The sequence below is a fragment of the Peromyscus eremicus genome, chromosome 9 (assembly GCF_949786415.1).
Source record: "Peromyscus eremicus chromosome 9, PerEre_H2_v1, whole genome shotgun sequence".
Lineage (NCBI taxonomy): Eukaryota > Metazoa > Chordata > Mammalia > Rodentia > Cricetidae > Peromyscus > Peromyscus eremicus.
The window spans coordinates 807,302-833,041 of NC_081425.1; the positions used below are offsets into that span (position 1 = coordinate 807,302).

Here is a 25,740-nt window from a genome sequence, read left to right on the forward strand (position 1 = left end):
GGTTTAATAAAGAGCTGAATGGCCAACAGCTAGGCAGGAAGAGGTTAGGTGGGACTTCTAGGGATGCAGAGAACTCTACAAAGAAGAAAGGTGGGGATGCCAACAGACTCAGAGCATGTCAGACATGCCGTATTGAAGAGGAGCAATCAAGCCACAGTGCAGAACATAAATTAATATATGAGATAATTAAGTTATAAGAACTACTTAGAAAAAAATATAAGCTAAGGCCAAGCTTTCATAATTAATAAGAAATCTGCATGTCATTATTTGCAGGCTGGCAGTCCCGATGAGAAAGCTTACTACACCCCACTGCCTTTCTTTAATCATCTTTACTTGTCTGTTTATAGTCTTCCTTGACAATCAAACTATGGAATTTCTGTGTCTCTGTCTCTTTGTCTCTGTTTCTTTCTCCTCTGTCTCTCTCTCTCTCTCTCTTCCTGTGTGTGTGTGTGTGTGTGTGTGTGTGTGTGTGTGTGTGTGTGCTGTGCCTGAAAAAGCTGGAAAAGTTATTTATGAAGTGCTGAAAACAGCTGGTCCCCTAGAAGAGTAACAAGTGCTTTAAACCGGTGAGTGATTGCTCTATCACCTATACTGCATGTTACTTTTTGAGACAGAATTTCCCTCGGACCCAGGAGAATATTGACTTGGATAGTCTGCTGGCCTGGATGCCATAGGGATCCTTCTTTCTTTACCTTTCAAGAAGTGATACATGCCACTGCCCTGCCTTTGACATGGGATTTAGAGATCAGACACAGGTTATCATGTTTATGGTGCAAGTGCTTGACCAGCAGAGCCATGTCCCCAACCCAAATCATGAGATTTCTGTTGACTATAGAGATTACAGGAATGTGCCTTTAGGCACAAAAATCTCCCGAGGCCCTATGCCTGTGATTCTCTACTTGCTTTTCTGTTACCATGGTAATTAGAACCCTCTTGCTCTCCCTACATAATTTTCTTTCCAAAAGTGATCCTTCAGTATTTTCCTTTCCCTTTAAATGCACAACTGTTCTAATCACTCAGTTCAAAATGTTTTGAATATGATTGAATATCTTTAATTCCCTTCATAAATGGAGCTGTCAAGCCGGTTAGTAGTACCTACAACAGAACATCATAAAACTTTGAGATAACTCCCTACTAGGTTTCACATTCTTGCTCAGAGTACCCTAGCCCATACTTCTCATATCACAGCTTCCCTACTAGTGCTGGAGGATTCCCTGTTGTTCAACCAAGAGGTCGTTTGTGTGTTTTAGATTCCTAAAAATCAGAGCTCTGAGCTACTTTTCCAATCTTACTCTGTCTCTCCTCCCTTTAACTCAATGACCCAAGTTTCCTATGCATTTCTCACACTTGGAGTAGGAATGCCTTCCTCTCTCAATATATATTGCCTAATCTAAAAATCTCAGCAAATGATTGACTACACTTTCATAAAGAATTCTCTGAAATCTGCAAGTAGATCTCATTTAATGCCCTCTAAGATTATTTTCTATTTGAACGTGTGTGTGTGTGTGTGTGTGTGTATGTGTGTGTGTGTGTGTGTGTGTGTGTGTGTGTGTGTTTACTTGGGTTCACATCCAAGGCCTGTGCATATTTTTCAACATTTTACTCTATTCTGAGCTACATCTTAAGTCTCTCTTTGAAACTTCTATGCAAATTTTGTTTCTCACTTTGCATGGAAATCTCTAGCATTGAAGGAGGCATTCTGCTATTAACTAGGATATCTCTGAGAAAAGGTCAATCGCTCCTCACAGAGAAAAATATAATATAAAATTTGTATTTTAGGAAAAAGGACCATATTTGCCATTTATTAGCTCTTTTGTCACATCCTTTTACAAAATAAAATTGGCAAGTATACCAGACAGTCATCAAAATGCATCAGCATTTAAATTTTGGTTTGTCATTTATATGCAACTTCCCTTAGTTAAAATATTAATCAATTTTGAAAGCATATTCTTTATGTGACTATAATTTAGTCATCAATTCAAAGAAATGTATGCACTGGGCATTATAATAACAGTGAGAAATATAGTAGAATAAAGCAGGCTTTGGCTCTTTTTTCATGGCATTTACAGTCTGCTAGGGGTAAACACAAGTCACAGCAGAATATACACTTGGGTTACTGGACCTTAAGAAAGCTATTAATACTCAACAGTGAGAACAGGGCAAACAAGTGTATTCAGAGAAATATTCAGCAAAACCAGGCATGAGAAGGAGCCAGGCAGTCAATGTTCTAGGAACAGAGCCTAGAAATCCTTGGGACAAGAAAGAGCTGGGTACGTTTCAGGCAGTGAAGGCCAAAGGTTTGAAGAAAAATGACTAAACGATTAGTCAAATGGGAGTGAAGTTAATAGTAAGTTTTTTATTTTGTTAAAGAATTATTAACATTATTAACAAATATGTCCTGAGAGGAATGGAAAAATGACAGAAGACATTAGGCCAGATGATGTGGCATAATTAATAACTTGCAACTTGACTTAAGTAACAGAGTGGGGTTGGGTGTGTTGGGGCATGTGAGTTTGGAGAAAGTGGAAGTCTACGGATGGTCAGGTCTAAGTGGAAATGAGGAGAAACAAAGCTGTTTGATTTCTGTCTTGATGGTAGAACGTGGGCCAATGGGATAAACTGTGAGTCTGGAGGTAACATGTATGGGAAAAACAAAACCAGAATAAAAATGTGCTTTATCAAATAAAGTTATAGGAGGTTTAAGGAAAAAGATTAGCTCTTTGTTGAATCTCCTGAGTTTAAGGACACTGAAGTACAAAATCAGATAACTAGCTGCATTCAGCTTGGAGCTCAGAGAACAGACTGGGGCTGTTGCCTGACAAACACATGCTGAATTTACAATATGAGTTTTAGAAGTGAATGAGCCTACCCAGGGGGAATAAATTCTGACAAACTAAGTTTTAAGGCAAGGATACAAAAAGAAAAGCCAGACAAGAAAACCCAATAAAATTCAGCAAAGGAGGAAAATACCATAACAAAAAAAGGGTGTCTTAGAAATGAAGCCTACTGAGCACAATGTTACTGAAAATTTGAGTTAAAAAAAAAAAAAAGGAAAGCATACAAGCAGGTAATTAGTTTCAAGTCAGCTTTTCTCTAACAAGCACTACTACATCACCACTGAAAGTTATAGAGTAAAGAAGCCAGGGCCAGCAGAACTCTGAAATAAGAAATAACCTGTACTGAGAACAATCTCACTGCTAGTGGTAGAAATAGCAGTGATGTCACCTTCATAGGATAGAGCATTATGGGATTATCTCTAGAGTTTGAGTTTAATGAACTATTTCCAAGACCGTGACCCTGCCTTTGCCTGGCTTCCTTAGTCTTTGTACAGATGACTAACTTTTCACAGGCAAAACCCCATTCCTCTTGTCTGACAAGTTTACCTTGTCTCATTGTCTTCCCTTCCCTTGCACAAAAATATCCACTAAGAATGTTCGACACTTCATTGTGTAGTGTAGTACTCACCATAGGTGGGTATTTACATTTAGTTAACCTAGATAATATTTCTAAAAATTAGTTTCTTAATGTTGTTAAACATAGGACAATTACTCAATAGCCACATAGGTAGGTTGGTATTATAAATAATTCAGATATAGGAAACTTCTGCCAACTGTGTAAGATCTATTGAACGTGTCGACTGCAGATAATGACCTTTCCCAAAGCAACCCAATTTGCTAACTCTGTTAGACTGTTCCTTAAACCATTGTGATTATGTTCTAATAACCCATTTTATCTTTTAATGATTAGATTAAACACTACACACCACTTGTCCAATATCATCCTCCCCTTCTTAATATTAAGAGAACGCTTAATATTTTTTGTTTGTTTCAGAGAGGTGAAATCTGTCCAGCTTAGAGAGTACCTGATCTACAATGGTCATATGATCTGGCTCTAATAAATGAGACATAAAAGAAAATCTCTTGGTGAAGTTTCCAGGAAACTTGTTCCTTAAGGGGAATGAGACAAACAGGCAACGTGCATCCATTTTTTTTTTTTTTTTTGCATCTTTCCTTCTCTTTTCTTTTTCCCCGGATGATGGACACATTAAAGGCTGTCTATGAGAAGGAGAATAAAACTCATGCTTTGAGAACAGACCATAAGTAAATACAGAAAAGGTTTAGGACATGGGTGGGACTCTGACATCCACCTCCCATCCATTTGTGGAGTGCCACCATACAGAATTATAGTGTCAACATCTTTGTCTAAGCACAGTCCCCAGTGATATGTGATTTTAAGATATCACTGGTGTCACTCCCATAACTGTTATGCTGCTCATCTTAGGAAGCCTTCCTCTTCTTCAGAATAGGAACCCAGCAGTTCCTGGCATTACTGAATTTGTAATTGCAGACTGTATGATTTCCTTCAAATTGCATCCATGAGCTGGAGAAATCCCAGAAGAAATGGGAACTGATTGTATAATTAAGAGGTAGCTCTTCATTATCGTTTCTTGCTTCTTAAATTGGACCCCTGGGCAGCTATTCTAGGAGCAAGGGGTGATGAAAAAAAAAAGCAGTCTATTTCTCATTCTCACCCTGGGTATAGGGCATGCAGGAGAGAAGCCTCTGATTAAGCTTATACTCACTAAAGTAATTACACACACATGTGAACCAGCATCTGAATATATTCTCTTTATGGAATCTGAAATTATGCATTGCTGAAAATGAACACTTTATGAACTATCAGTCAGACAAAACATTTTTAAAGAGTGACTTATTTGAAAAGAAATCCATGCCAATTACCAGTTATATCCATTTTATTTGTTAAAAAAATATTTAGAGAAAATCTACATAACCTGTATGGTGATGAAACATGATTCACACAAAAGCTAAGTAAATGAAGAAAATTCCTACTTCACACTGATTTTCTTTTTGCCATTATTATGACTCTTTGTGAGGTTTCAATTTTAGTTTAATTGAAACTGAATCGTTGAAAATTATGAAATTAGTTACTTTCACCTTTGAGTATAATTGATAAATTATCTTAATCTGCCAGAGTGGGTTTAGTCAACTTTAGTTTTATTGTTAGGAGGGTGGATTAACAATGTTGTCTCTTGGTTTTTACATGCTTGCTGATTAAGTAGACATGTTGATGTTTGAGATTTACATATTTGTTGGCTAATATTCTCAAATAGTTCCTGCTTTGAGTTAGAAGCTATATTTAGTTTTCTGGCCAAACTCTGAATATGCAGAGTTCTAGAAAAAAATGTCAAAGTGAACCCATGGATCAGTCTGGTGGTAAATTGAGCAAATGGTGCAAACTCAAAAATTTCAATTTATTCTATGAGCCCAACCTAGAAGAATAGTGTCCAAATGTTTCATACTTAAGTGAGAGGCCCTGGGAGCCAGACCAGAGCCATGACAGGTTTCTAAAAGCCCTGCTAGGGACCAAGCCTTAGTTTCAGTTTGCTGGAACTTGCTGGAGCTGAGCAAGTCACAGCTCAGGGGCAAGCAATCAACAGGCACCCCACAGCCTTCTGCTGACTCAGCAGAAACACACACACACACACACACACACACACACACACACACACACACACACACACACACACACACACACACACACACACACACACACACCGCCTCAAGGCTTCTGCTAGCTAAAGAAAGCTTTCCCTACCCTGCAGCTGGAAAGTCCCTAACCACTAGAGCCTCACACCAATCAGCCCCCAGATTAATCTTTCCTCCACCAATCAGCACCAGATTAATCCCTCCTCCCTGGAATTTCCTTAACTCCACTTAAAAGGAGCTTTCATATCTCCCTTTAGGGTCACCATTTGCCACCCCAACATGTTGGAAATAATAAATGCTCTTGTTGATTGCATATATGACTGATGGTCTTTCTTGGGGGCTTCTCTCGGACCCTAACACTTAGTAATGGCATACCCACCACTGGCTGGCTCTAACAGGAAGAACACTACCTTCCTAGTTAACTTTAACTTTCAACTGGACACAGCCTACAGTCACCTGAGAAGGGAGTCTGAAATGAGTGATTGTCTCCATCAGATTGTCCCATGGGCATGTCTGTCGGCGTTGTCTTAATTGTTAACTAATGTAAGAGGTACCAGCCGTATAATCAATGCAATTTAATGTACTGGAGAATTTGGACTTTCACTAATCATATTACCAAAATATTTCAATAGGGCTAATGGACTTAGATTTGAAAAGAGTTCTCCCTTTTAAAGGACACCTAGAAAGAAATACAATAAAATGTCATTAGATATTATTTTGAGTGATGTTTATTAATGAATTTCATTTTGATCTTTGCTATGTTCTTTATTTAAGTGTTTCAAAGGAAAATACTCATTTAAAAATAATTTTTATATTCCATTATTTTTTGGAAAAATGAATCATGAAATGTATAGGCAACAGATGGAACCAAAATATGATATAAAGTGAGGTAACCCAGGATCAGAAAGATAAATAATATGGTTTATTTTTTCTTTTATCCTGTTAGCTTTTAACTTTTATGGAAGCGTATTTTTTGTGAGAGTAAGTATGGGTATAGGCTCAGGAACAACTAGAAAGGCATCCACAAGAGGGGGAAGATGTTATTTAGCGGATGATTTGGGAATAATAAAATAACGTATATGGAGTAAGAAAAAAGAAGTAAAGAAAAAAAGAAGTAGGAATACTGAGGGTGAAAGGATGAAACAGAATGGATCAAAACAAAGTATGTATGAAAATGTTTAAGGAATTTTGTTACTTTGCATGCTGATTAAAAAATGAATCAAAAAAATAAAAACATCCTTTACTCTGTTAAAAAAAGCAGTATCTAAGACAATGTATAACAAATAGAGGCAAAATACTTTTTATTGTAAATAATAACTGACTAGAGAGTGCCTAACAAAGCATTTCCAAGGACATGTTCAAAGTCAACTAAGAATGAGTTAAAGTTGCAAGAAAATGTGGCTGGAAGGATGGCTCAGCAGTTAAGAGCACTCATTGCTCTTGCAGAGGCCCTAGGTTTGGTTCACAGCACCCATGTCAAGCAGCTCATAACAACCTACTACTCTGGCCCCAAAGAATCTGATGCTGTCTTCTGATAGCTGTGGGTACCTGCATGCACTTGGTACAAATGCATATCCTTAGGCATACTTGCTATGCATAAAATAAAATGAATAAATATTTTTTAGAAGACACCAGAAAATGAAATCTTTCCTCAAAATAACAAATATGTTTTAACCTCTATGATTTTTCTTAGCCTTCTCAAACCTAGATGCTTTCACATAAAACACCACAATCCAAATATTAGCTGTTGTAAATCCAATCCAAGTCTGCTGCAACTCAGAGAATTCTATGCTCCAAAATTAGTAAAAGCTTTCATTTTCTCTTTAATGTATCTGTGTTTCCCTGAACTTCTAATTTATTTGAAGGATATTCTTTTATGCTAAGTTTGAAAATAACTTGAATTGGTAGAGAGATGAAGGGGAAGAGGGAGAAGACAGGAAGGAAGTTTGACTGTATCTATACTCACAACACTCCACTGAGTTATGTGTCTTGTGGAGGCATTGCACACAGAAGAAAAGCAAAATAGTTTCCTGAAGGAGGTTGTTTGGAAGCAGGACTGGTGCCATTATTCAGAAGAATTCAAGAGGATAAGAAGCAGAATGTCAGGTAAAGGAGCAGAATCATGATATATCCCAGCTTCTCCATCCCAGTTAATCTCAAATGAAGAACCCATCTTTTCAATAAAGAGACAACTGGCAAGTGTAAAGTAAAGCATAAGCTCCTCCTCCATCTAACATGGCAAAGAACCCAGGAGTCAATGGGGTTTACCATGGCTCTTAGTGATACCATTGAACCAGGAACATTTGTAAATACTGCTTATCCTCTGGAATTACATCTCTCCTCAGGTTCAATTAAATATTCAGATTCTTGTTTCAAACCAATCTCCTTTTAAGAAAAGCTCTTCATTGAACAGATATTGATGCTTCTATATCAGAAGATGAACTCCACCTCTGTAGGAGCCCAAGTCTCATTCTATGATTCCTCAAACATAGGTTTAGGTACCCCTCACGCAGAACATGCATGTTGTTAGTTATAAAAATCATGAGAATTTGTGACTTCCTTAAGAACTGCTTGCTTTATTACCAAAATTGCTTCAGGTTTAAACATCTTCCACAATGGAAGTTCTCTTGTATTTTAAGAATAGCTGAGAAATAGAAGAAAATCATGACATTAAGACAGCCAAGGCTCATGTAGCTTCATCCATAAAGCAATAATCAGAAAATAGAGAAATTAAAACAGCAGCATTTTTACTCACTACCTTAATAAGATCAGGTAGAAAGCACCGTTCACCTTTCCAGTGGCATTTAAAATGAACTATAGCTGATTGTCATTAATTCTAGATTTGTATTTGCAGATTCACTTATTTCTAAATTTATTTGCAGCTCCAATCTCACTTCTCACAGAGTGATGAGAGCATATATGTGGAACAATGGAAAACACTGTGGTTCAGATTCATATTCCTGGCTAGGGTAAAAAAAAAATCATGTTTTCCTTCATTTTTAGCTTTCAAATCTTAAACAAGTATTTCTTACCTAGTCACTTCAATGTCACATTTTGTTCCTTTTTTGTTCCCATTTTGATGATTCAAAGAGTGTCTGGTACTGTATTGAAAAGCGTTTTTGTTTTCGTGAGTACAAGAAGGCCATGATATGTCTTATACAAAAATATATATGTTAGGTGAGGTTTGATCAGACATGATCAGGTCTTGAGTTCAATATTAATTAATCAATTATATTTAAATGAAGTATGTTTGAACAAAATAAAACAAAATTGTGCATTGAGCAGTCCTTTAAAATATTGTGACCAAAAGCAAGAATCTAATCTCACATTTCTTTTGGGTCTAATGACTCTGCACTTATTAATTTAGTGTTCAAAAGAACATAAGTAACACAAATATGAAAGATTGAGTATATATTGGCCTTTATTGTTGGGGAATATTATTAGACAGAACACCATGGATGACTAGTAAGTTATAGGTAGTGTTTCTGACTTTTTATTCTTACTTATAACATGACCAGGGCATGGTGAGAAGACCCCTCCCAACAGGAACTGCCCCTAACTGAGCAATAAAACTCAGTGGTATGTATACAGATGTGGGATATATTTGCCCTGGAGGGAAGACTGTGGCAGAGAATCAGGCTCTGAACTGTGAGCTAGGCTGCTCATAGGTGAGAGATGAAGAAGCAGGTGTTGTTATCTATTTAAACCACATTTAAATTTCTCAAGACATCATTTAAACATCAAAGTAAATTTTAATAATAAAAACATAATATTTTCAAGAGGAACTTCTAAGACTTATTTTATGTACAAACCTGATGGGTACTCAGAGATTATTTGATCAATACAATGCTTATAATAAGTATCAAAATAGGAAATTAGATGAGTATGCAATTTCTTAGTCAATAAAGTTCTAGAAAAATGGACTAGGAATTAAATTTGATGATAATGACTAAATATGCTCTTGCTATCTGCTTATGGTTTCTTCAGCATTGGCAGGAAGTGTATCATGGTGTATTTAGACATCAGCAAAGTCTTGGCCAAACTTGAAAAATACAATCTTCTGATCACTAAGTTCCTTGGTGTCTTAGTCACTGTTCTGCTGTTATGAATAAACAACATGACCAAGGAACTCAAATAAAAGAAAGCATTTCATTGGGGACTTGCTTACATTTTCAGAGGGTTAATACATTTCATCATGGTATGAAGCATGGTGGAAGGCAGGCGGGCTAACATGGGACTGAAAGCTTGCATTCTGATCCACAGGTAGCAAGCAGAGTGACCATGGGTCTAGCCTTAAAGCCTACTTCCAACTACCAATAAGGCCACACTTCCTCTAAGAAGTCCACACCTCCCAATCCTTTCCAAATAGGAGGCCTTTCCAACTGGGGACTAAACATGCAGATTTATGAGACTGTGGGGGCCATTTTCATTCAAACCACCACACTTAGCATTACCTACACCGAGCAGAGGAACCAATATGAAATCTAAGTGTGTATAAGGGTCTCCTGGAGTGAATCACAGTTGTAAAAGGATAGGGCTATTGTCTATTTGATTGTTAAACACTGGACAAGGAATGATGGACTGAATAGTTAGCAAATCTAGAGAGTATTCAAAGAATAAAAACATGCTGAGATATCTTTTGCAGTCCTCAGAGAAGAAACCTGGACCATCTGACATAAGAGTTGAGTTCTTTTGAAGAGTATTATGGTAGCTATAATAGGTATCCACTGATATTCTTTCATCCTTGTTGCTTTTGTTGAGTTCCACTACCTGAAGGTTTCTGTCAGACATGGGAGCTGATCACACACCTGCGAGTCGTGGTGATGTAGCAAGGAAATAAATGCCTAGAAGTAAGTGGGCATTAGGGAACGATTGATGGATATATGAGAATTTTGTTTTGCATGATTTTAGAACTTCATCTCTTGTTCTGGAATGAAGTTGTAATTTAACTTACATGTACTTCTAATCACACATTTTTTTTAACAAATGCCTTTCCTTTCCTAATACATCTTCCACTTCTCACTGCCTTTTCCAATAAATAACAGCCCAATCTATGTCTCAGAACATGATTCCTATAGGTCTCTTACAAAAAGTTCTAAGCTCTGGTGGCCAACTCAGTTTTTCTTTGCACACGGAAGGATTGCTGCTCAAGTTTATACATGGGCATTTTACTAATTTGGGTTATGGAAGTCTGTTCTCTCAGGGACAAAGTCAGCTTCATGCAGACAGACAATACAAAAGGGTGTTCACATCTAATTCTGAGAACTTTTCAAGCAAAATCCTTCCATGAGATATCTCACAGGTAAACAGTCTATTTTCATTTTTGATAAAGATGTTTATGGAGGAAAAATATACAATTTAATATCCATAGAGATTTAATAGATTTCTACCAAATTAAACATTTCAAATAAGACACCCAATTATGCTGGGCAAGGAAGCTCATGTTAGATAAACACTGGATGCCAGAAAGGGAAAGAACAGCAAACAATACTAGGCCATTATGAGAAGATCCCTCTCTGCAGACACCATCTCTAACTGAGCAATAAAAATGGAAAGGTACATATTGGACTTTCCAGATCCCCACTAAGCTTCATCTATATACTGTTATCAGAACTAAATGGTAACACAATAACAATAATCTCCTTGGATAACTCTGGCAACTAGCAACTAATATTCATGAACTAATATTAACCCAGCCTAAAAGCAATAGGCAATATGGAAACAATTTGATGCCACTCAAGGAACTCCACAGTGTAAGGAAAGATCTGTGAATTGAGTGTGGAGGCTCAAGTCCTGGTCTGTCACTTGTAAGTTATTGGATGCTAACCATTAACCTCCCTCCAATTCCCACCATTAAAATGAAGAAAGCAGAAATTCTGTTTTAGGGTAACTTCCATGATTACAGCACAAGAAACCACCAGAAACAGTGGTTACTTCAAAGAATTTTCCTCCATGGTTCAAATTGTAAGTGACTCAGAGTATACTACAGAGCAACGTACACAGAAGGTAAATACAAACTTATAATGATAGACAGTATGAGAAGAGAGCTACCAAATGAAGGTCAGAAGATACAAGCAACTGACAGTCTTGTATTATTAATACTTGTATAAAGTATTTCAAGATTGACAGAACTAGAATAATTCAGATATATATTCCTTCTCCTGGATAATGCTCATGTCAGCATTCCATCTCTCAGACTTTCATCTACTCATTTTACTTTGCAGATTACCCTTGTGTTGCCTTATTCTTTATCTGGATAATTGATTATTTTTCTGGAGGGTGGCTTTTGGGATCCAAAAGCAAGGCAGAAATACTGAGTTTCTATCTCTTCTAATTCTGTAGTTCAACTTGGACTATAATTTTACAGTTTCTTCCCTAAGTTTCTGGGTGACACTTTCTTCCATCAGTATTTCTGAATGAAATAATAGAAATATGACCAAATGTCAGATTGCATGGAAACATTTTAATTACCACCAACTAGCATAGAACTTAGAAATTGATTTAAATTAGACAGTCTTTTTGCATATCCCCAAGGTAAGATTTCTTGCTTATAAAAGTGCAATAAAGCTATATTGCTTTAAGGTGTAATGGTATATTTCTTAACTTCTTTTGAACAGAAATTTTAAATGAGATAAACAATGAAAAAGGGCAGGCAAAATAATGTGCATGCAGAAGATATAAGGCTGACAGATTGTTTACCACCTCCACAGACCACGCCCTCCAAGTCTTCACAGCGGCGGTCATCACACTCGCAGGTCTTTCCATACACCCTGCTGTCCCCTGGAGGGTAACAAGTGCATCTGCCACATTCACATTTGCCTACAAGGTATCCAAAGAGAGCAGGGTTAGGAGTGTCAGTCTCAGAAGGGCCTTCAGAGAAATAAGCATGTTCAAAACTCAAATCTCTTGAAGTATCCAATGAATGCTTTTTCCACCTTCTCTACAACACGCTGAAGGTCAAACACAAATGCTAAGAAACCTGGGAGCGCAAAGGACAGTGGCAGGCTCAGAAGTTGGCCACACTTGTTAGGCTACTTTTGTTTCAATTAACCGTGAGGGCTAATTCCATGAGGAAACTATTTAATACTTAATTGAGTTTGAATGTACTTCAAATTAAAATGATTAAAAATGATTGCAACAAAGTATATATAATATACATAAAATATTCATATATGATCAGTATATATTTCACTTAATTTAACATAATTTGGTTATTTAAAAATTCTTTTAATTGGATGTGGAGCTTCTCATGAGAAAAAAATCATGTTTATATTTTCATTTGGTAACTTAGTGATTATTTGTGGCCAATTCCCTAGTTCATAAAATTCTTTTAATTTATATGGAACAAACATTAAAACCCATTACCTCCAAAGTTGTATTGTATTTAGCCTAAAACATCAAAGCACAAACACTTCACAGAATGAGTTTGGTTCATGTTTAGGGAAGACCTCAGCTAGTGAGATGATATTTGCTATCATTGTTTTTTCAGTTGTACCTAGATGCCAAACACCTATTCCTTGCATTGTCCCTTTTTTTAATAGTACCATACATTTACTAGTACATTATACCTTTCTGACAAGACAAGAAAAATCATTGAAGTTAAATAGTTGTTCATGGTGAACCAACTAGTTGAGATTAGAATCAAATTTATATGAATTCTCACTAACCTTAAAGCTTATTCACCTATCTATTAAGTAATATTATATCTTAATATAGCATCATGAGACTACATGGGAAGAATTTCCTTTGTCTGAAAAATTGAAACAGTTTGCCAGAAACTCATCTGAGTGACAGTGCTTCAAGACATCTGTTATTCCCAGTCATTAGCCCAACCATCATAATTACACTCCCACTGACATGATCCTATGATGCTTCAGCACTGGCCCTGCAAATGCTGTTACCACACTTGTATCTTGTTAAAGAAATTTGGCATTGGTGATGATGGAGGGAAGAAAAATAGTATTTAGAGTCATACAGTCTCAGAGCTGAAATTACAGATGATCTAATGCAGTGATTCAGTCTCTCTGGCAGGAAGGATGGGACCAGTGTCCCCTTAGAATACTCTGAATAATGAGATACTTTCAACACAGTGTTTTTTTCTGGCTTTCAAACAACTCTTTCTGCTCGAGGATAGCTCCAACTTGAGCAACAGAGAAGGGGCTCTTCCTGAATGACAGTCCTTCCTCTTGGCCCTTGTGGCCAGAATGGAGAATGGAAATGCAGAATACCTCTGGCTAGAGTTCTGATTCTCAAGGATGAAAGCAAAGCTTTAGGCTCCTAGAAGAAACAGAGTTCAGCACTGATCACAGCACCAGCAACTTTTATCCTGGCTGTTACAGCCTTCCCAGGCTGTTGTAGAGACTGATGATTCAAGTAAATTTTGACCCAGAACTCTTTATAAAATATCTTTTGTCCCATTAATGAAGCACATGGTCAATGGAGGCTGTTCCCTGAAGACACAGAGACCACTAGTGTACCTTACTTTTTCCTACTCTTATACTTTCTGCCATCACCTCTGTAGAATTCCACCAAAGGCAAGAAGTCAGTGGAAATCTGAGCTCTATGAAGCCATCTTTCCTTTTTTTTTTTTTTTTTTTTTTGAGACAGGGTTTTTCTGTGTAGCTTTGCGCCTTTCCTGGAACTCACTCTGTAGCCCAGGCTGGCCTTGAACCCACAGAGATCCTCCTGCCTCTGCTTCCCACCCAAGTGGTGGGATTAAAGGCATGCACCACCACTGCCCGGCCGAAACCATCTTTTTACTCATGCCTGGTTACACGGCAGAATTGCTCCTTGTCTCTCATTCCCAGTCCAAACTACCAGTGAGTTTTTGATCCTGTTGGGAGTTAGAAAAGGTCTCAGCTACTGAAGTAGAAAGACAATTGTAGCTAGAGTTTTCCTGCCTGGCCCACAGTCAGGACAAATCTTTCTCACCTGCCAGCCCCACAGCCGCTCAGACCTGACCAAGTAAACACAGAGACTTATATTGGTTACAAACTGTATGGCCGTGGCAGGCTTCTTGCTAACTTTTCTTACAGCTTAAATTAATCCATTTCTATAAATCTATACCTTGCCACATGGCTCATGGCTTATCAGCATCTTCACACACTGTTTCTCATCGTGGCAGCTGGCAGTGTCTCCCTCACCCAGCTTCCTGTTCTCTCAATTCTCCTCTCTGTTAGTCCCGCCTATCCTTCCTGCCTAGCCACTGGCCAATCAGTGATTTATTTATTGACCAATCAGCAACACATTTGACATACAGACCATCCCACAGCACTTCCCCTTTTCTTTTCTTAAAAAGGAAGGTTTTAACCTTTACACATCTCCAAAGTCAGCTTGGTATATTTGGGAATTTGGGTGTAGCTTCTCTTACTACTTCCTGCTGGAGGGGGGCGCTGTATCTTATGGGGACACAAAGAATATTTTAGGATTATGGAGTAGTCCATGAGGGTGTATCGTCTGAGCCAGTTGCCTTGAAACGGTTCTGGATGTTGGATCATCTGGGCCATGGTGTCATCAGAGACCTTTCAGGTGGTCTTGGCTGGTCAAACCTGATGTATCTTAATCTGGAACAAATCCATAGCCTCTGGCTTTCTGTGGAAACAAAAGCAGAGCCTCCTTTCCAAAGCAACATATCCTTACATCCAAATTTTGAAGTCAAGGTACCTTTAAAATATACATTTTGGCATAACTCAACAGCTTTTGTAATCAAATGTTTTTCTTCACTTACGAATATCAAAGAGAACATAATCCAAATTCTCTGTGTGGTAGCCATCTTTACGTGGCTTATTTTTTTATATTAGCTTGAGCCTATTGCTTTAAACTGCAGCCTTCTAAGCCTGAAACGGCGCTGGCGCCCGGGCTGCTGGCTCCGCCCACTTCAGCTTCCCAACATGACGGTGGTGTGTGTTTACCATCAGCTCTGGGAGCTATCGTGGGTCAATGCTTTTATCCAAGCAGCATGCAGCCCAGAAACCTCTGTTTTGTTTTGTACTAGCAAAGGCTAAATCCACCACAGCTTAATGTGCCACTTGCAGAGGCCTCATTCCCGCCATATGACAGCAGGTCGAGCGTGCAAGCTAGAAACCCGCCAGTAGCTCAAACCGCCAACTGCTGCTCATTTGAGAGAGACAATTAGGAACTGTTTTTAGCTCCGTTTTAGAATCTTTTTTCTCAGTTTTTAGGTGGAAACTCTTGCCACCATGTTGGACGCGTTTTTGATCCTGCTGGGAGTTAGAAAAGGTCTCAGCTACTGAAGTAGAAAGACAATGATATGTCAATTTATTGTCTTAATTGAAAAATAAGTTGAATTAATCTACTTCTTTTATTTAAGAAATTATATAATTTTATGCATTGTTCTAAATTTTTGAAGATATGAATGTGGTTTCACAAATTACTAGAAAAGGAGAATGATAGCATATATGTATAGCGCTAATGCATTCTATTTTGTGATATATGGTCAATGAAAATCAATTCTCGTTTCTTATCTCTATCCAAAAATGTCCCTTCTGTCTTTCTTGATGTTTTCATTCTAACTATCTCTTTATTCTTAGTATTTTCTTCTACTTCTATCTTTATTCTTTCTTATTCTCTCATTCTTGATAGTTTCTTTCTTCTCTGTCTTTTTTCCCTTACAGCTTATATACCCAGCAAAATCTTTTAAGTAATATAAAAATTACAATATGTGGTTACATTCTATTTTTCAAGTGCATGATTACAATGAATACAAGTAAAAAAACAGCATGCTATCCATATCCCTTATATGATTAAACATTTTACATATTACAGCTGAAAAACAAATTATCCCCAAGAGCCCACATACATTCCGACCTAAGCAACTTGTTATAGATTAACAGAGTGTAAGCAAGCAAGTTGTTTTTCTCAGTCAGTTCTTTTGCTGGCAGGCTGCATACTGCCGTTACAAATAAAGAATCAATCACTTTATTACTTATCTTGAAAGGTAATCTTATAAGGAATCTTAAAGGAATCACAAACCAAAACTTGAGCTGGAGAGATGACTCAGCCATTAAAGGCTGGGTTCACAAACCTAAACTTCTATACAGAAAAAATAATCAGTGGGCTTTACTTTAAATCTTTAGTGTGCATACTCACTCATCAATAGTATTACATATCAGGAGATTGAGGGCAGAAATGGAATTAATAATTTTCTTTTATCACTAGCCAATTCTACCAAGGAAAGTATGTTAACTAGTGACAATTGGGCTGCTTTGTACTTTTTACCATAACCTAATTAATCTATAACTCAACTATGCATTTTTGTGAACTTTAGATCATTTTTTAGGGTTTTTCATCTCAAAGCTATTATCAAAATATCTGATCTAACCTGTAGTTATTTTAAGGCTTTGTTTCAGCTATGATGCACTCCAAAACCTGTTTAAGCTAGCTAGGCTACTGGAACTCAATTGTTTTTCTTAATCATTAACCTAAGCCACAGATTATATGGCTCCTCAATAGAAACTCATGTGTTCTATCTGTGTGACACTTCTTTGTTTATATTTAGCCTCTACTTTTTCAGACAGGGGTAACATTTTATTCTACCTTTACCTATGCTAATTTTTCCATTAAACTAACCTCTATCATAATCCATTACTATGTTTACTAAAAACACTCAATCATCAAAATCCTGTTTAAACTAACAATATTATTGTATAAAATCATTGCTTCAGTTAACCAGTACAGCTAAGGAGGAAATCATCTTCATAATAATCCACGGGTAAAAATGTTCAGTAGAACAGGATATTTCCATGAGATAAACACACTACATTATAGGCAGTGGGGGTCTCCCCACACCCATTCACACCATGCCAGATACCAGAGAAAGATGGCAGCAGCAAACATGTGAAGGCACAGCAGAAGCAAAGGACATTCTGGAGTCTGGGGTCTCAGGACCTTGCCTGTCTGAGAATCACCCATTAGGGATTTTCCTTCTGGTGGGCTTACACCTCCAACTTTCATTGCCATCTGCTGCTCCTCTGACATGGCCACCAGCAGGCATCATAATTGCTAAGCTGTCTTTTTAGGATACAGTACCATAAAAACCTTTAAAGCAAGAAGTCACCTGTAAAATCACATATACAGTTTGATGTTATCTTTTCCAAACCATCAAGTCTGAACACTGCAGTACTTAAGAACATAGACTTAGGAGGAAAACTTAAAGGAAACCACACATGTGATTACTGTGAAGGAAAGAATATCATTTTCACAGGGGAAGAAGTATGCTCCTAGGGAGCAGAGGGAAGAGACTCACTAGCATGGAGGCACTATTTATTTCTAGACCTAAGTATATAATTATAATAATTCACAATGCCTTAAGTAAATATTATATATACAATGGCCTTAAGATGTCATTTTAAAATTCAAAATACTTACTTTTATTTTATGCATATGAATGTTTGCCTGCATGTATGTATGTTTAAAACATGTGGACTTGGTGCCTATGGATGCCAGAAAAGGCCATAAGATCTTCTGGAGCTAGATATATAAATGGTTGTGATCTGCCATGCGGGAGCTCAGAACCAAACACAGATCCTCTGTATGAATAACAAGTGATATTAACCATTAACCATAGATCCATTTCTCTAGCCCTTAGTAGGTTATTTAAAAGTAAGTTTGATATAACATGAGTCATTAAAAAAACATTGTTTCTTTTTTTAAATTTATCATTTTTTATTAAATTTTTTATTTATTTTACAAACCAACCACAGTTTTCCCTCTCCCTCTCTTCCCATTCCCTCCTTCTATGTCTCATTTACCCGCCCCCATCCACTCCTCCTCCATTCAGAAAGGGGTAGGCCTCCCATGGGAGTCAACAAAGCATGGCATATAAAGTTGAGGCAAGACCAAGCTCCTCCCCCTGCATTAAGGCTAGGGGAGGCATCCCAGTATGGGGAATATGTTCCAAAAGGCCAACTCATAGTTGAGGGACAGGTCCTGATCCCACTGCTAGGGGCTCCACAAGCAGATCAAGCTACACAACTGTAATGCACATGCAGAGGGCCTAGGTTGGTGGCATGCAGGCTCCCTAGCTGTGGCCTAGGTTGGTGGCTTTTTTTAAAAGCTAGGCAGTCGTGGTGCACACCTTTCATCCCAGTGCTTGAGAGGCAGAGGCAAGTGGATCCCTATGAGTTCAATGCCATCCTGGTCTACAAAGAGAGTTCCAGGACAGCTAAGGCTACGCAGAGAAATTCTGTTTCAAAACAAACAAACAAACAAACAAACAAACAAAAAGTCACTACTTAATTTATGTAAAGCAAACATAGCATAAGCAAATAAGTTGCCAAAGCACACACTAAATAAACACCCTTCTAGGTAAACATTAAGTATATTACTTATATAAATGTACATATGTTTATATATGTGTGTGCACATATATATAGTACGCGATTTCATGAATATATATATATATATATATGACCAAATATAAATGATGACTGGTTAACAAAAAGGAACATTCACAACAGATACAAGTCACACTGATTAAAATGGAGAATAGAGGGCTGTCTGGAAATATTGTTCTTGAAAAGTTCATCTCTGGTAGAAGATAATAGTCTGAAACTTGCATAAGGCTATGTGAAATTATGAAGACAATTTTTGTTTCTTGGGCTATATGTCCCTCATCTTTTCTTCCTTCTCTGTGACTCCCTTTTATTCTCTGTTTCCTTCCTTGCTCTTGTCCAGCAATTGTCCCCTGCACCCACACACCTGTGCATCCAAACCCCAACGCAACATCTACTCCACGTTTCACATGGCGATGTTTGTGTGATGAACAGTAACTTCCTTAAAACACTATGACATGCATATTCTTATTCAACAGTAGGCTCAACAAGACTCAACACTCTTGAATATCAGTATGTATGTAATCAGCTCTGTAGCTGAAAGTTTTTCTTTATGATAAGAGATAAGATAAATATAAAACCTTAGACTCACAAATACAGGATAGATAGAATATTTTCTTTAATTTTGACAAATACAAATAGACTAGATATTGTAACTGTAATTCTTGCTTGATAGCTGTTTGCTATATGTAATTTTACTGTATTAAAGTTAAAACTTTCCTTTTTGAAAAAAAGAAAAGATAAGGAGAAGTGCTGTGGATATCTCTCTGTATGCGGTGAATGTGTTGCTCTGATTGGTTAATAAATAAAATGTTGATTGACCAGTAGCCAGGCAGGAAGTATAGGTGGGATAAGCAGAGAAGGAGAATTCTGGGAAGAGGAAGGCTGAGTGAGCAGACACCAGCCCACCATCCAGGGAGCAGCATGTAATGGCACAGAGATAAAGCCACAAAAAAATGTGGCGACATACAGATTAACAGAAATGGCCTGAGTTTAAGTGTAGGAGCTAGTCAGTTGTAGGACTGAGGTAACGGCTGAGCAGTTTTAATTAATATAAACCTCGGTGTGTTTACTTGGGTCCCAGCAGTTGAGGGACTGGCAGATGAGAAAGATTTGTCCTGACCATGGGGCCATGAGAGATGAGCAGGACTAGAAAAATTTCAGCTACACAGCTCTGTTGTTCGATCAACATACAGTAGAAATACTAATTATCATCCCGGCTATTGAAGACACAATATTAAGAAGGATGTTTAAGTGCCATTAATAACCAGAGAATAAAGGTAAAAATATATGAATAAGCATAATCTACAGAGATAACAAAAGGTTCTGGTAATGCAAGGTTGAACTCTACAGTGTTGAGCTTTACAGTGTCCCCTACAGCAGGAGTTTACAGGCACTTGTGAGTCCACCAACATGGGAACTGGAACTTAGGTCCTCTGGAAGAACAGTCACACTCTTAACTTTAAGTAGGGGGGAATTTTGATCTTGACATATCTGCTAGGAAATATAGTTGTATAGAAGAATAAGGTAAACCTCATTCATCATCATTTCCTTAATGGGGATAATACTAATGCACATTGCCCAGAAATATTGTAAAAGCTAAAATGTATAATGGAAATAAAGGGTATTTCCAAGTATCCGTATCCAACAGATGTTACACAAACATGACACATTATCATTATATTACAATATCATTATCATTGCATATATCTTTAATAATAAAACATTTTGGGGCATATATTTCAATTACTTGAATAAAATTTGTTCACTTCCTTTCTCACTTAATTCTTTAATTGAACCAACCAAAATGTGTACTTCCTGCTCTAGAATGAGATTATTTAAGAAGAGCCCCTTTATACCGACTGCACCTGCCACGATGGTCACAACAGGCACACTGTCTATGACCTTATTTTTTTTCTCCTTTTATAAAATTGTGTAAACTGTGCTTGCAGTACGTGTTCAATGGTTGGAGAGTAATTAGAGACTCACATAAAACAGAAAAGAGATTAGCAGTTTACTAACACAATCCTGCTTTGCCTAAAATAATAGGTTTACCATAGCAACCTGATTGCACTAGAAAAAAAGTGCCTGCCAAATGCATCCTAAGTTCCCTTGAAATTTCTATGGCAAGAAATTAAGCATTTGAGTACTATAATATTCTGTACTGTTTCATCTAAGTGCAATTTTTTTTTCTGGGAGAATGAAATAGTCCTGCCTCAGAGATTTGAAGATGAAACAGTACCTTTGCCTTCCATTTCAACACAAGAAGAAAAAAAAACCCTTTGAATACCACCCACATTGACATCACACATCAATTTTTACAGAAGGAAGATTACTCCTGATTTTAAAGTACAAATAATGCCAGTCCTTCTATTTGGACATTCATTCTTAGAACAAGATAATGAAGTTGCCATGGAATCGTGTGAAGAAATTAGATATCTGAATAAATGTTGTACTAATAGGATATTCTCTGTCTTCCCTACAGTCTCTAAAATTGAAAAGTGGAAAAGGAGTAAGAAGCCTTACTTACGTCTAATGGTTTTCCAAGGCATCAAGAGTATCATCTAGCCCTCCAAAGGATTTATCTCATTATTTCAACCCTACATAGTTTCTAAAACTAAAATAAAATATTATTCAAGCCTCATTTTCTTTCTAATACAAACCTTAGCTATTGGATAGAAATATTTCACTCATACAAAGGTACCTCGAAATTTGCAAATGCAAGGTTAAAATGTTAGGGAATGATTAAGTCAGGAAATATTTAATCAGGAAGTATAGCTCACGATGATGTAACCCATAAAATTAAAATTAGAACTGTTACTGCCCAGAAGCAGTGCTCTGCTCACCACAGGACAGATGCCACTTTGTCAGTCGAGAGGCAAGGCAGTGGTAGAGAAGAGCGTTTTCACAATAGTCTGGCTATGTGGAAGACAGCTAGAATTTAAGGGTTGTTTATGCAAAAGATGGACGAATGCCAATGCCAGGTGGAGAAGGATGTCCCACAGGTGGCGATATGTAACCAAATGACATGTATATGATCCTAGCCACAATGCCATGAGATGTTCCTCAGTTTTGTTAATTTCTAGAACAAACATAGTTTGCCCATGTGTGATATCTGACAAGTTACACATACTAAAGAGTGGACAGGCTGGAGGGTTTCAGATTGCAGAGAAACCTTTGCTGATCACCAAACTCATCAGAATGAAAATTGTGCAACTAACAAGACAAAACAACAACAACAAAAAACATGCCTCAGCCATTTATTATGAAAGGCATAAAGCAAAGCAGGCAAATCATTGTCATGTACAGTGTCTGGTCTGTATCAATGCTCAGGCTCAGACTACTCTTCTTAGTTGGTACAGACCTTTGGAGAATGACTCTTTTCAGGGTTAAGGTTTTAGGTGTCAACACACAGGAGTTGTTTGTAATTCCTGACTTCTCTTTGACACCAGTGATTCAGCACACACACGTGTAGTTTAGCATAACTACAAGTCTGTAGGGTGAATACCAAAGGAAGGACACAAGGAACAAATGCTGCTGCCTAGTGGAAGAGGCCTCAGCAAGGGAAATGGTAGACAGATGCTTCCGTGGAGAGTGTTTCTTTCAGATCAATTGATTTGTGCAAAAGGAGTGGAGTGAACTCAGACCTGGGTCACTTTCAATTTGTGATTTTTGACACAAAAAATTTAAAAAGTGTGAATGAATGTATCACCCCTTAAATACATCTCTGTAGTGCTCAAATAACCAGATTCAGAGCAAGCGTGGACTTTCCACCTCAGAGGTGACTATCAAGCATATATTTTTTAACAGATGAGACATCATAAAGCAGCATGTTCTAAGAATCTTATGCTATATGTTAGGGTCTATCTTTTGGGCTTTAAATTTAAATATTTCAAAAGATTTATTTTTATTATTTTTTATTCTTTGTAGGTGTGTATGGCAGCAGCTAGTTATTAGTATGTGTGCTGGTGTCTGCAGAAGCCAGAGACTGAAGTTACGGATGGTTGTGGGACATAGGACATCAGTTCTAGGACCTAAACTTGGGTCCACTGGAAGAGCAAATGCTCTTATCTGCTGAACCATTTGTTTGGCCCCTATTTTAAGAATTTATTTTTTAAATCACAAATTAAAAGTATAAAGGTAAAGTCTTACACATATTTTGTCTAGTATCTAAATAGTATTTAAGATGTGATCATATCAATAACTATGTTCATGACATACATGTGTAGTTTATGTCCAATTTTGAGAAATTACCCTTAGCATCAACTCCAAGATGAAGGCTGGCTTTTGTTATTATTCTTGTTCTTTTAATAATGCCATCAATCACATCTCAAACCCAAGAATTGTGATCTTGGAAATGTCAGAAACCTGATAATCTTAAGTTTAAGGATATGGTCAACTTGCTTTCAGGACTTCAGATGGCAGACAGAGTTGGCACAGTGTCTGATGGGGGACTTGCTCTCCTTAACGTAAGTTCTCACATGTCCCTCATAATGGAACGTATATGACCATTTTTCTGGAAATACAAGTGGAACTTAGTTAGGATCCCACTATATTATGATATTAACTGTACTACGTGCCTCATTCACATCCTCTAAAAATCACAGGACCTAATATCAGAAAATAAAAACAAAGCAAAACAGAACAAATTACATGGAAACACAGTTTCTCTTAAGCTCCTATGTCGTTGTTTGAAGAGTAACATATTCTTTGAAGTGACAGCAAGTCAGAAGTAAATTATGATGTTGGCTCCTGGGTGAAAAGACTTGCTTTCACCTGATGCTTATTGACAGGAATAGACCAATGACTCTAAACAATGACACTGGCATCATCCTGTAAAAGAATTCAGAAAATGAAATGAAAGTATTAAAGGAGAACAAGGGCTAAATGCTCACATGCTTCACACAGTGATAACTCTGTATCATACAAAGCACAGTGCTGGGTGAAGCATGATTACTTTTATTTCAGTTAAGCACATCTGATTGCCTAAGAGTCCCAGAATGTACTGCTTACCCACAGCATGTTAGCAATGAGTCACTGCAATAACTCCGGTGGGAAATTTAATTAGCAGATTCACTTCTTTCTGTCTCAAAACGGCAACTGCTTTATGGGAAGAATAATTTAATAAACATTCTAAACATATTCTCTTGTAAGTTTCTTGTCTTCTAATTCAGTTTATCATTTTTCTCTAGGAAGGTGAATTTTTGTTGTTTTAATTGTTGTTGACTATGTAAGATGACTGAATTTACAATTCTTATGACTCAACCTCCCCATCCTTGGCCACCATACTCAAAGAACTGTGACTTTATATGTAAGTTTTTAATAATTGCTGCTTGTTAAAATAGCATAATAATGAAGATATATTATAACAAAGTATACAATATTCATGTTTTAGCTTTTAGCAGCATAAAACTGAAATAATGTTACTTCTAAAATACTTTCATTACTATTCTTATGGGAAATAATGCAATTCTTCAGAACACCCAAATACAAAAACTGTGAGTTGGAACAAGAGCAAGAAACTGCAAACTCTTGAAAAAGTTTCCCTGAAGGTAAAAGCCTGTATGGGAACTTCAGGCACTGAGAGTAGAAAAGATGAAGCTATTTCTACTTGGATAACCTGAGTCCAGGAGAAAGAGGCCTAAACCAGGAATTTTACTCTCAAATTTTAAATATAATACATAAAGTAAAAGATTAACAGATGCATACAAAGAAACACGTCACTGAAAGTTGAAGTCAGCAAAAACAGCATCCTTTTAGCTCTCCAGTATTACAGAGTATTGTTTAATAGTCCATCTCTTGATAATGTTTGTTATAGCTATTTATGCATTCTTAATAAACAAAGTCTTGATCATTTCTAACCAGTAGGAATCTGTCTGTTGTATCTTTAGTTATATTTCTTATTTCTTTATTGGATCTCAGAAATAGTACAAGAAACAATCATCAGGCTTTTGTATGATAATCTTTCCCCTAAAATGTTTCTCTTATTAAAAGCAGGCAGAGCAGTGTTTCTGAATCAAAGATGAGCCTCACTGCCTAGGAATCTTTGTCAACATCTGTAGACAATGTTGGATACAGCAATGAGGAGAAATACACGACTTCTATGCAATAGGTGAATGCCACTCAGCATTCAACATTAAACAGGGCAGTTTATTAAGAAGTAACTACCAGGCCCAAATATTAACCATTCTGCTATTGAGAAACCCTGAGACAAGTGAGCATAGAGTGCCTTAATTCATCCAGTAAGTGTTTAATAGGGCAGAATTATGTTTACCTCTCTTTATCCCCTTACCCAGAGGCCCCAAACAGGAGAAATGTGAACATGCACTTGCTCATGTGAAAACTACTTCACCAAATCACTTTGTCCTTTGAGATCAATCATTTTCACATCCTCTAATAAGCACATTCTCTATCCCTCTACTAAATCACCACTTTAGTGATAGAGTAGTCATATTTATGAGGTTTAAGGTAGAAATTTGGTAGTCTAGTCTATGAATATTGATACATCTAAAATGTGTTTCATGATTTAAGTTTATTTAATATAAAATATTTATTATATACTCACATGTTAAATACATACATATATACTCACATGTTAAATATATGTATATATTAATCTAGATTTCCCATTTGTAGTTTGAAATCAATGATTATACCAGTAACCAAGAATTTTATGCTATTCCCCAAGAGTTCCATCCATTATATACTCACACACACACACACACACACACACACACACACACACACAATCTTCCTATTACTATACAAAACATTACTTGTCAAATAAAAAATTAAAAAGATCTACCAAATATATTTATACACACAAACATATGTGCCCTAAAATTACTGAATGTTTTTTAGTTTCATAAGTTATTATTTTT

The 25,740-nt window shown here is 37.0% G+C and overlaps 1 protein-coding gene across 1 annotated transcript in view; it reads right to left on the bottom strand.

Moving 5' to 3' along the window:
* Itgbl1 (integrin subunit beta like 1) overlaps window positions 1–25,740 on the bottom strand; it is a 243,111-nt gene that overhangs the window by 12,832 nt on the left and 204,539 nt on the right. The window contains exon 8 of the mRNA XM_059273160.1: window positions 12,210–12,326. Coding sequence (XP_059129143.1) covers window positions 12,210–12,326 — 117 coding nt within the window. The remainder of the gene's footprint in view (window positions 1–12,209; window positions 12,327–25,740) is intronic.